The 12,737-nt window shown below is 43.6% G+C and overlaps 2 protein-coding genes across 2 annotated transcripts; both read left to right on the top strand.

Moving 5' to 3' along the window:
• The first annotated feature begins 54 nt into the window (after nucleotides 1–54).
• On the top strand, nucleotides 55–1,862 carry LOC109874098 (B9 domain containing 2). The gene is made up of 4 exons (XM_020465872.2): nucleotides 55–346; nucleotides 615–728; nucleotides 836–961; nucleotides 1,114–1,862. The coding sequence occupies exons 2-4, from the start codon at nucleotides 641–643 to the stop codon at nucleotides 1,425–1,427; spliced, it is 528 nt and encodes a 175-aa protein (XP_020321461.1). The 5' UTR covers nucleotides 55–346; nucleotides 615–640; the 3' UTR covers nucleotides 1,428–1,862.
• Nucleotides 1,863–3,005: 1,143 nt separating this feature from the next.
• Nucleotides 3,006–8,500, top strand: LOC109874437 (transforming growth factor beta-1 proprotein). The gene is made up of 7 exons (XM_020466336.2): nucleotides 3,006–4,511; nucleotides 5,821–6,090; nucleotides 6,314–6,391; nucleotides 6,507–6,657; nucleotides 7,254–7,404; nucleotides 7,558–7,668; nucleotides 7,932–8,500. Exons 1-7 carry the CDS (start codon nucleotides 4,172–4,174, stop codon nucleotides 7,977–7,979), a joined length of 1,149 nt encoding a protein of 382 aa, XP_020321925.1. The 5' UTR covers nucleotides 3,006–4,171; the 3' UTR covers nucleotides 7,980–8,500.
• The last annotated feature ends 4,237 nt before the right edge of the window (nucleotides 8,501–12,737 follow it).

Raw genomic sequence — 12,737 nt, 5'->3', positions numbered from 1 at the left:
ATAGACCATTTGGCTCAACTGACACCACTCTCCCCTACATTACATATATGTTATTGATAGAAAATTACAGAGCCAGCTATACTATTGTGCAGTGTATGTGGAAGAAAACACTTCCATGGCAATAAACTAGTGGATAATTAATTTCCCTAGTTTCCTACAAGGTCATCCAACAATCCATACTGACTGTCGAAGGAAGGGAACAGAGCAAAGTCACATGTTCTATCTGTGGATTTTGAATGCGCGCTTTGCCTGCTTTCTATCGTCAACCTCCGTAGTTTCCTGTTTGGTTTCCAAGGAAATGAGGATCATGGTGGCTTCTGTATTTTCATCTGAGTGAATCCTTGGGGTATGTTTTTTACATTATTATTGTTTTTCACTGGCAATGTTTTATATAAATTGTTGAAACGTTAGCTAATCAAACGTGCTAGCTTACTAGCTAACCAACAACCATTTTGCAGGCCAGCTATGTTGACGAATGTATCTTTTGACCCTACGAGGCTAGCTAACGTTAGCCAGCTAGCTATAACGTTACTCCTAACTAACGTTAATCCCAGCTAGCTAGTGACTGTAAACAGAGATTTACTCCAATTCAACGTTATGTTCTCTACCTGCAGGAAAAGGAGCTGCACAGATACCGGTAATGGCAGAGCTGCACATTATCGGTCAGATCGTTGGGGCTAGCGGCTTCCCTCAGAGCAGTCTCTTCTGTAAATGGGGAATTCATACAGGTGTTTTCCGTTATAATCAGATTATTTTATTGAGATGATGTGTACTTTACCTTATCCGTTATGGTTGTGATTCTCAGTTTCCAACAACACTTATCTCGTTATGTAAGGAGGTGCATGGAGACTTCTCTCTGGCCTGAAGGAGGGGCAGACCCAGGTGGATTTGCCTCAGACGGGGGATACGGCATACTGGAGTCATCCCATTGATCTGCACTACACCACTAAAGGACTGCAAGGTAACAAACTAGCTTCCTGGCAAATTCAAAGTAACAGTTCATCACAAACGTAAATCAAAAGCTAGCTACAGTATATACATAGTCACATCTACCACGCCTAGTTTTCAGGTTAATACTAGGGTAAGACTTGTTTTTCTTTTATTCTCCTTCAGGTTGGCCCAAGCTTCACCTGCAGGTTTGGCACCAGGATTCATTTGGGCGCTGTCAGCTGTATGGTTATGGATATTGCCATGTGCCCTCCAGCCCAGGCCACCACCATGTACGCTGTGTGACCTGGAGACCACTTGGATCCTGGCAAGAGCAGATAGCTCAAACCTTTGTGGGTGGAGGTCCCCAGCTGCGCTCCCCAGACCTCGTATACAGTGGGGCGGACAGATATAGGCTGCACACAGTTGCTATGGGTACTGTGGAGCTGGAGCTAGGCATCATCATGCGCCACTTTGACAGATATGGTGTAGAGAGCTGAAATGTAGAGATGGGACAGCGAAGGGTGAATGGAGGGAAGCCTGAATGGAGCACTGTATTGTTAGTGGGTGGGGGTGGTGTGGATTTGGACCATATCTGCACCGGGGCACATAAAATAAGGTCAGATGATATATTTTGCCTTGTGAGATGTGTTGATGTGGCATACATGCTGAGAAGAACCCAACATGCAAATGTAGGTATTTCCCCTCTTTCTCCACCGGCGGCGTGTGTGGTGGTTGGGTGGGGTGAGCCTTTCAACACCATCTGCCTTCCCGATTGTCAATATTTTTTAGAACATTTCATATAATCGAGGTTGTATTTTAAACAATGCGAGACAGATTTTGTACTGCACTTAATTTCAGTTTGATACTTTTCTATGAATTCCTTGTGTTTTATATAGTAGAATTATGTAAATAAATCAATACAATGTACCAAACCTGATGCCTTTGATCTTTAACCTAACTTACCTATCTTTTTGCTGTACAAATATTCACTCAAGGTTAGGCTTGCAAGTGCCATTACTGATAGGCACAATTAATTCACTCATCAACATTTTCTGTAATATTATGAAGTACTTATTATCAATGTTTGATAGTAGGTGGTAAACACAGAGGTGAGACAAAATATATTAACTACGAATATATTGTATCCATGTCAGTCTATTTGGATGATACTCTGTTTTTAGCACTTGCAGGTCTATTGAATTTAGCAAATCAACCAGTTAACACAAGCCTACCAGGCAAGCTAAATTACTTCTGCTCGCTTCGAGGCAAGTAACACTGAAACATGCATGAGAGCATCATCTGCTGAGGACGACTGTAAACTCGCTCTCTGTAGCTGATGTGAGTAAGACCTTTAAACAGGTCAACATTCACAAGGCCGCAGGGCCAGACAGATTACCAGGGCGTGTACTCCAAACATGTGCTCACCAGGACCCTGGGACTAAACACCTCCCTCTGCAACTGGATCCTGGACTTCCTGACGGGCCGCCCCCCAGGGGGTAAGGGTAGGTAACAACACATCCGGCACGGTGATCCTCGGAGCGCCAAGTCTAGGTCCAAGAGGTTTCTAAACAACTTCTACCCCCAAGCCATAAGAACAACTCCTGAACATCTAATCAAAAAGCTACTCAGGCTATTTTTATTGCCCCCACCCCATCTTTTACGCTGCTGCTATGCTCTATTCATTATCTATGCATAGTCACTTTAACTCCACCTTCATGTACATATTACCTCAATTACCTCGACTAACCGGTGCCCCTGCACATTAACTCTGTACCGGTACCCCTTATATATAGCTTCGCTATTGTTATTTTACTGCTGCTCTTTAATTATTTGTTACTTTTATTTATTTTTTAGGTATTTTTCATTGTTGATTAAGGGCATGTAAGTAAGCATTTCACCTATTATATTCGGAGCATGTGACAAATACAATTTGATTTAAGTTCTTCCATGTGTCTTGCCTTCCGGCAAAGTTAAAGGAAACAGCAACCCTGTACTTTGAAATGGCAGATGTTTCACAATGCTGCTCACTTCCTGGATTTAGAGCTTCATACTGTTTTAGTGCAAGAGGACAGGAACTAGACAGAAAAGCAACAGGAACTGGAATGAAAAGATCAGTGACTGATGATGGCTGCTAAAACTAACAACTCTAGGGTCTAATAGGGTAGATGGTTTTCTACAGTGTGTTGTTTTTTTCTTATTTCTTTGTTTTAGTCTGAAACGTTTTAATTGACTGGATCTGGATATAGTAGACTAGAGAATGAGAAGGAGGCAGGCCTGAGCTGTAACTGTGTGGGTGAGTTAGATGACGCTGTTATGATGTCTACTCTGCTCTTTCATTTTTTTTGTGGCGGACCTCTGTCTTGAGTGTTCTCTCAAGTTTAGCATGGGGAAGTGCATCTAGTGAATGACACAGCATCGGTCTTGGAACATTTTAAATAGTTAAGTAGTTGAAGCTAGGAAGTTTTTTTTACAACATTTCTGGTGCTTTGTGCAATACGGTATGTTGTGTGCATGTATTTATGTACAACTGGTTTAGACATTTACATTAACATTGTGCTCTTCACATTTACATTAACATTGTGCTCTTCTAGACTAATGATATGGCCCTTTGCTTTGGCTTAGTCTGAAGCAGTTTATCTGATGAAAGAAGTGAGTCAGCTGACTAAAACTTATATTCAATAACGTTGTAGGAAGAGACTGTCACATTTGCCAAAACAATTTGTTAACTGATTTTAACAAATACATTTTTATAGAGAGTTGGGAAGACAGTTGAGACAACTTGACAATTTTCATTGAGATTTTCCTGTGTTACTTTCCAAATCTCAGTTGACACAGGGTCTCCTAAGAGCTTGTTTGTTATTTTAAATTGGGTCCCAGGGACGGGGAGTAATGTGGTGATGTGCTGTAGTTCATTCATTCATGAATAGAGACTGCCTCTAGGGAGCACTGTGAGAGTCTGTGAGGCACCATGCCAGCGAGACAGTGACTCAGTTTAGGCTGAGCTCTTTTGGTGGTGAACTCTATGTGGTTCTAGTCCGGGATCTGACCTCGGCTCAAGAGCTAGCACCAGTCTCTGAGGAGCTCAACTTGAGATACTGAAGCCTCCTGGGTTGTTGTGACAGCAGCAGGAGAAGTACATTGAAATCTGTTCATGCAACAGGCTCAAAAGGACGGTAAATCCACATAATAGTCAACTCTGAAAGCCTGCTATCATAGACATTGTTCCTCTTTAAAGTGTGCAATGAGGGCAGTGTGTTTGATGCTGACTGCCTTATTGATGCTGGAATATGTGTGCCGGAGTGACACCATGTCCACCTGTAAGTCTCTGGACTTGGAACTGGTGAAGAGGAAACGTATTGAGGCCATCCGTGGACAGATACTGAGCAAGCTGCGGCTATCCAAGGAGCCAGAGATTGACCAGGAGGGAGACACTGAGGAGGTCCCAGCTTCCCTGATGTCAATCTACAACAGCACAGTGGAGCTGAGTGAGGAGCAGGTGCACACGTACATACCGTCCACTCAGGATGCAGAGGAGGAGGCATACTTTGCAAAGGAGGTCCACAAGTTCAACATGAAACAAAGTGAGTAGATATATCCATGCATGCTGTCTACATGCACACACATCCTGCTGCTTACACAGGCTCTGGCTTGTCAAGTTAAAGTGGATGCTTCTCTAGCCTCACTTCAGTCAAGTATAGGCGTGTTAAATGGTTGATGTGTGTAGGGGGATCTTCAAAGGTCGATTTAAGATATAAACCCTAGCTAACCACAGGCCTTCACCATGGTAATTGCATAGCAATGCAAAAAAGTAGGCATTGTATATATTTTGCTTGTTGTCATAATCTTTGATCATCGCACCCATATTTGGAGTGAAATAACATTAGACCACATTGTCACTTACAATGTGGAGGGTGAGACAGATGGATGGGGCCAGTGGTTTCCTCTGACTGATTACTGTGTGCTTATTCTGGTTATCTGAATAGCTGGCAGGAAGGAACACTTGACTTAGTACGTGCTGTTAAATGACAGGTTCTGCCCCTATCTCTGTATACCATGTAGCATCTGTCTAACTTTTCACCACCCTGGATTGAGGAGTGCAGGATGATGCAGAGAGGTTAGGTAGACATGCAAATTATTATTAAGGCTATTTCAACCTTGTCGCATGTCGTGAATAAGATCCATTTGAAGTGGTGCTGTAGTTTATGACTGGCATAAACTGCAGTTGGCAGATCATTTTTAGGATGTACATTTGTATAATTATGTCCTTTAGATAAGGTTGTTGACTGAAAATGGGTGTTTCTTCCATTGGTTTACTGAACTGACTGCAATGGCCCTGTCTGCTGTATGTAAAACCATGGCCTGTGTCAACCTTTTACCTCTCCCTACCAGATGTTTCCTTCCCTTTGCTGGGTCCTCCTCCCTTTTTGTCTACAAGACAGTATACATCGCTACAGTGTAAACTTGTTGTCCAGGCAGTAACTCTGAGCAGGTTAGGTGTTAGCCAGAAGCCCTTAGGACCGTGCCCTCTGATTAGATCCTTTTTGATGCTGTTGGTTTATTGTAATACAGCAGCATGGTGTGATCTAGCTTCCAGAGCAGAGCCTCACTTCCTCAGCGTCCCTGTCAATGTGTAATTATTGTTACAGACTCACAGAGGTAATTTTGGCTCCGGCAGATAGCATTTGAGGCCAAACCTGAAACTGCATTCACCTCTCTCTGAGAGTGCCTTTTATATAACAGAATCTATCCACAATAGTTTTATTACCAGTACTATGGTAAAATTCAGCTTCTCTTTCGGTTTCTCTTTCTTTCTCTTTACCCCCTCTCCCGCACTGACAGGTTCAGTAGTAGAAAGTACCAAATAAAAACATATTGACTCTCCTTTCCAAGGTGAGAACACCAGTAAGCACCAGATGCTCTTCAACATGTCTGAGATGCGGTCAGTATTGGGGACTGATCGACTGCTCTCTCAAGCTGAGCTCCGTCTCCTCATCAAGAACCATGGCCTGCTCGACGACAGCGAGCAGAGGCTGGAACTCTACAGAGGAGTTGGCGATAAGGCACGTTACCTGAAGTCCCATTTTGTCTCCAAGGAATGGGCCAATCGCTGGGTGTCCTTTGACGTAACACAGACTCTGAATGAGTGGCTGCAAGGGGCTGGTAAGTTTCCTTTAGGGTTGTAGATATAATTATATAACACAAACAGTATGTTGCAATACAGTTGCAATCATATCCTGTTACAAATCTGTGTCTGATTGAAGTGACAAAGCATGTGAAAGAACTGTCCAACAGAAGTTTACACCTAAAACAGTATACCTATTCCTTCAGGTTTAAAAATAAGTTTTATACACCATTATATTAGTCTTTTTGCAACACTTTACAGGAGAGGAGCAGGGATTCCAATTGAAGTTGCCTTGTGATTGTGGGAAACCAATGGAGGAATTCAGCTTCAAAATATCAGGTATTTGCAGTTTACTCCCATTCACTGTATTGAAATCAACTCAATCCATACGTTTTCTGCCAAAACCTCCACTGTGAATCTCTTGCCTGACAGGTGTCAATGTTTTATACGATAGGGATGAACAAGCTGAGGGGAGATACAGAAACACTAGCCATGAAAATGCCATCAAAGCCTCACATTTTACTGATGTCACTTCCTGTGGAACGCCACAGCCAGCCTAGCTCTCGGAAGAAACGACAAACCACTACTGAAGAGATCTGCTCAGAGTGAGACTATCCTTTATTCCAACGGCCCAAGAGCACATTTAGAATGATCAATTAATGTCTCGTAAATGTGTACTAACAAAGTTAATCTCTTTTGGCAGATAGATATACTGTAGACCTACTTAGAGGCCGTGTTAACCCCCTCTTAATGCCCTGTTAGCGCCCTGTTAACTCACCGTTAGCGCCCCGTTAGCGCTCTGTTAACTCTCCGTTAACGCCCCGTTAACTCCCCGTTAGCTCCCTGTTAACGCCCTGTTAGCTCCCTGTTAGCGCCCTGTTAACTCCCCGTTAACGCCCTGTTAACTCCCTGTTAACGCCCTGTTAACTCCCTGTTAGCTCCCTGTTAGCGCCTTGTTAACTCCCCGTTAACGCCCTGTTAACTCCTTGTTAGCTCCCTGTTAGCGCCCTGTTAACTCCCCGTTAACGCCCTGTTAACTCCCTGTTAACTCCCTGTTAGCTCCCTGTTAGCGCCCTGTTAACTCCCCGTTAACGCCCTGTTAACTCCCTGTTAGCTCCCTATTAGCGCCCTGTTAACTCCCTGTTAACTCCCTGTTTGTAAGAAATAAGGTGTATAACTCACAGGTGTGTGTATCCCCCAGTAAATCGGAGAGTTGCTGTGTGCGAAGACTTTACATTGACTTCCGTAAGGACCTGGGCTGGAAGTGGATCCATGAACCCACTGGCTACTTTGCTAACTACTGCATCGGCCCCTGCACCTATATATGGAACACAGAAAACAAGTATTCCCAGGTAATGCTACCAGTCATGTTTTTGTAGACGTCCCCATTGTTAACTGTCTTTCAAGGATCTGTACAGCAGGGTGTTCAGTAATCAGACGCTGTATAACCACGGGGGGAGATGGTCTGTTCAGTGAGATATCTAGTGTTGTTTACCCAACCACAGGTACTGGCTCTGTATAAGCACCACAACCCCGGAGCCTCTGCCCAACCCTGCTGTGTTCCACAGGTCTTGGAGCCCCTACCCATTATCTATTATGTGGGGAGACAACACAAGGTCAGTGAATAATGTAGTTAGAAGTATCAAATGAAACTCTCATAACATCCGTGCTTCTACACCTGCATTGCTTGCTGTTTGGGGTTTTAGGCTGGGTTTCTGTACAGCACTTTGGGATATCAGCTGATGTACGAAGGGCTATATAAATACATTTGATTTGATTTGATTTGATCCTCACCGAATTGAAATCATAGTCAACACAGTTGCTGGGTTTGAATACGTATTTATAATGTCTATCCATTGAATGTGCTTTTTTTTCACAGGTGGAGCAGTTGTCCAATATGATTGTTAAGTCCTGCAGGTGTAGCTAGAATTACTGCACGTCTCTCCATGTTCTTGTCCATTGTATTTCCTTGTACTCATGGGGATACAAAATGGGGGCTGATCCTTTTTGATGCCGCTGGTTTAGTGTAAAATGCTTGTCCCTTGGAAATCAGGATGTAGTCAAGACATTCATTTACGAAGGGTACTATTATAATTGTGTTTGGGTGGTGTCTCTAGTCTGCATTTTTCATTTAGCTTTCCCCAGCAGAGAATTTGTTTATGTTTAGTGATTTGTTAATGTTTTCTTATTTTATTCTAAATATATGTAGTGCTTTATGGAGTTTAAAAAAATGTTGTTTAGACTTGTCAATGTCCTGGGTGTGTCAATAGTCTTGACTTATTGTCACTGTGTTGCAGTATTTGTGCTCCCTGGGAAATATAGAGGAAAGAAAGAGGCTAAGACGGGATTAGTTTGGGTTTACTACTTAAAATAATGAATGTAGAATAGCAACTTCCTCTCTATTTTTGTCATTATTCTCTTTTGAATAAATGTATCTGCATCACACCACTTATCAAGTCTTTGACAAGATGGCGCAGATAGAGATGGCAGCTTCGCTTCAAGCCCTTAGGAAACTGTGCAGTATTTTGTTTTTAATGTATTATTTCTTACATTGTTAGCCCAGAAAATCTTAAGTGTGATTACGTATAGTCGGGAAGAACTATTGTATATTAGAGAGTTACCAGCACTACGACCAGGAATACAACTTTCCCAAAGTGGATCCTTTGTCTGCACCTCCCAGGGTATTTGAACTGATTCCAGAGGCCAACCAAAAACAACGCCGGAGGAGAGGGTGCCTGAGCGGTCTTCTAGTGAGGCTTCGGATGCGCGCACACCACAAACCGCTTCCGAGTATATTACTCGCTAATGTCCGGTCCCTAGTTAACAAAGTAGACGAAATTGGGGCAAGAGTTGCTTTCCACAGAGATATCCGGGATTATAACATACTCTGTTTCACGGAGACATGGCTAGCTGGGGACATGCTGTTGGAGTCCGTACAGCCAACGGGATTTTCAGTGCATCGCACCTACAGGAACAAAGATTTCTCTGGTAAGAAGAAGAAGAGCGGGCGTGTCTGTTTCATGATTAACGACTCATGGTGTAATTGTAACAACATACAAGAATTCAAGTCCTTTTGTTCACCTGACCTAGAATTCCTCACAATCAAATGCCGACCCTATTATCTCCCAAGAGAACCCTCCTCGGTTACTGTCACAGCCGTGTATATCTCCCCGCAAGCGGATACGTAGACGGCCATCAAGGAACTTCACTGGACTTTATTCAAACTAACAACCATAAATCCTAAGGCTGCATTTATTGTAGCTGGGGATTTTAACAAAGCTAATCTGAGAACAAGGCTACCTAAATTCTATCAGCATATCGGTTGCAGTACACAGGCGAGTAACACACTCGACCGCTGCTACTCAAACTTTCGTGATGCATACAAGGCCCTCCCCCACCCTCCTTTTGGCAAATCTGACCATGACTCCATCTTGTTGTTCCCCTCTTATAGGTAGAAACTAAAACAGGAAGCTCCCGTGCTTAGATCTATCCAATGCTGGTCTGACCAATCGGATTCCACGCTTTAAGATTGCTTCGATTACGTGGACTGGGATATATTCCGGATAGCCTCAGACAATTAACATTGACGTATACGCTGACTCGATGAGCGAGTTTATAAGGAAGTGAATAGGAGATGTTGTACTCACTGTGACTATTAAAACCTTCCCTAACCAGAAACTGTGGATTGATGGCAGAATTTGCTCAAAACTGAAAACACGTACCGCCGCATTTAATCATGGCAAGGCGACTGGAAACGTGACCGAATACAAACAGTGTAGTCATTCCCTCTGTAAGGCAATCAAAAAGCCAAAACTTCAGTATAGAGACAAAGTGGAGTCCCAATTCAACGGCTCAGACACGAGACATATGTGGCAGGGTATACAGACAATCACAGACTACAAAGGGAAAACCAGCCACGTCGCGGACACCGACGTCTTGCTTCCGTACAAGCTAAACACCTTCTTCGCTCGCTTTGAGGATAACACAGTGCCACCAACGCAGCCCGCCACCAAATACTGTTGGCTTTCCTTCTCGGTGGTCGACGTGAGTAAGACATTTAAGTGTGTTAACCCTCTCAATGCTACCGGTCCAGACAACATCCCTAGCTGAGTCCTCAGAGCATGCGCAGACCAGCTGGCTGGGGTGTTTAGCACATATTCAATCTCTCCCTATCCCAGTCTCCTGTCCCCACTTTCTTCAAGATGTCCACCATTGTTCCTGTACCCAAGAAAGCAAAGGTAATTCAATTAAATGACTATCACCCTGTAGCACTCACTTCTGTCATCATGAAGTGCTTTGAGAGGCTAGTTAAGGATCATATCACCTCTAACTTACCTGACACCCTAGACCCACTTCAATTTGCTTCCCCCCCCAATAGATCCACAGACGATGCAATCGCCATCGCACTGTAAACTGCCCTATCCCATCTGGACAAGAGGAATACCTATGTAAGAATGCTGTTCATTGACTATAGCTCAGCCTTCAACATCATAGTATCCAAGCTCATCACTAAGTTCGGGGGCCTGGGTCTGAACCCTGTCCTGTGCAACTGGGTCCTAGACTGACGGGCTGCCACCAGGGGGCGAAGGTAGGAAATAACACCTCCCCTTTTGCTGATCATCAACACCGGGGCCCCACAAGGGTCAGCCCCCTCCTTTACTCCCTGTTCACCCATGACTGCGTGGCCAACTCAATCATCAAGTTTGTAGACGACACAACACAGCCTGATTACCAACAATAACGAGACTGGGAGTGTGGTGCCAGAAAAATAACCTCTTACTCAATGTCTATAAAACAAAGGAGCTGATAGTGGATTTCAGGAAACAGCAGAGGGAGCACGCCCCTATCCACGTCGAAGGGAATGCAGTGGAGCATTTGAAAAGCTTGAAGTTCCTTGGTGTACACATCACTGACGATCTGAAATGGTCCACCCACACAGACAGTGAAGTGAGGAAGGCGCAACAGTGCAATAGCTTGGCACCTAAAACACTCAAACTTTTACAGATCCACAATTGAGCGCATCTTGTCGGGTTGTATCACCGCCTGGTACGGCAACTGCACCACCCGAAAATGCAGGGTTCTCCAGAGGGTGGTGCGGTCTGCCCAACGCATCACCGGGGGCAAACTACCTGCCCTCCAGGACACCTACAGCACCTGACAACACAGGAAGGCCAAAAAGATAACTGAAACACAAGTATTTTGCTACACCCGCAACAACATCTTCTAAACATGTGTAGGTGAGAAATCACTTTTTATTTGATTATTGGCCTTTTGCAGTTGAACCTGAGGTGAGGAAGAATGTTTTAGGCTTACCAGAGTTACTCCTATAATCAAACAATATAATGCTAATCTTCATTTATTTTTTAATCTGATAAAAAAAAATGAATTAGCCTCCTTCTGTACGTGTATAGCAGACGCAGTAGCCTGTCTTACAAGGATAAAGAAATGCATGTTGGTGGGTTGTAAACATGCCGCCGACATATCTATCTAAATATATTTTTATATTATCATACAGTGGACCCCCAAGCATGTAGGCCTATGCATGCAATGCCCTGATTAATTTAGTGCTAAAATCTCCGACAGCTGAACCATGAGATGGACAATTAGGGACAATTCAAAATTTACTTTGGGAAGAGGGGCTGGCCCAACTCTAGGTGTCATTAAACCCCCCCCCAACATTAAAAATATTTTCACAGGACCCTCCCCTTGTACCCCCACTATTAACTCAAAATAATGTTTACGGCTACATAACAATAACTATAGCTCCCATGGAAGAACTGGGACATTTTCAGCTTTCAGTAATTGTGTACAGATCCTTGCGACATGGGGCCATGCATTATCATGCGGAACCATGAGGTGATGGCGGTGGATGAATGGCATGACATTGGGCCTCTGGATCTCATCACAGTGCATTCCAATTGCTATCGATAAAATACTATTGTGTTCGTTGTCCGTAGCTTATGCCTGCCCATGCCATAACCCCATGGGGCACTCTGTTCACAACGTTGACATCAGCACCATGTGGGCACTCTGTTCACAATGCTGATATCATCAAACCGCATGCCCACATGACACCATACACGCTGTCTGCCATCTGCCCGGTACAGTTGAAACCGAGATTCATCAGTGAAGGGCACACTTCTCCAGGGTGCCATCAAAGGGTCTAGAGGAATGCTTGTTCCTAGCTCCAACAGAGCAGTGGTCTCCAACTTCACAACAATACACACAAATCTAAAAGTAAAAAAATAGAATTAAGAAATATATAAATATTAGGATGAGCAATGTCAGAGTGGCTTTGACAAGAATACAGTAGAATACTGTATACCCCATAGATAGGCAGTTCCCATTTCAAGTCAGGACTGGCAGCCATTGCTAGTGAATCCATGAATGTATCAGTCAAAGTGCCAGGGTTAGAGGTTCTGAAGTCCTATGGATTATATCTATGGCCACAACTTAACAAACTGTTCTATATTTGACACGCATGCTGCCCAAATTGCAGTCTTCCCGACTGTAAGTGGTTTTGATGAAACTTAATCCACAGCAATGTTTTAGAAGCTATTGATCCTCTAGCAAAATTATACTCTCTGGTGTTGTCGCCAAAAGTTTTGAGCATGATACAAATATTAATTTCCACAAAGTTTGCTGCTTCAGTGTCTTTAGATATTTGTCAGATGTTACTATGGAA

This window comes from Oncorhynchus kisutch, linkage group LG29 (assembly GCF_002021735.2).
Source record: "Oncorhynchus kisutch isolate 150728-3 linkage group LG29, Okis_V2, whole genome shotgun sequence".
Lineage (NCBI taxonomy): Eukaryota > Metazoa > Chordata > Actinopteri > Salmoniformes > Salmonidae > Oncorhynchus > Oncorhynchus kisutch.
Note: the sequence above shows the minus strand (reverse complement) of the source record. Positions and strands in the feature narration are given on the sequence as shown.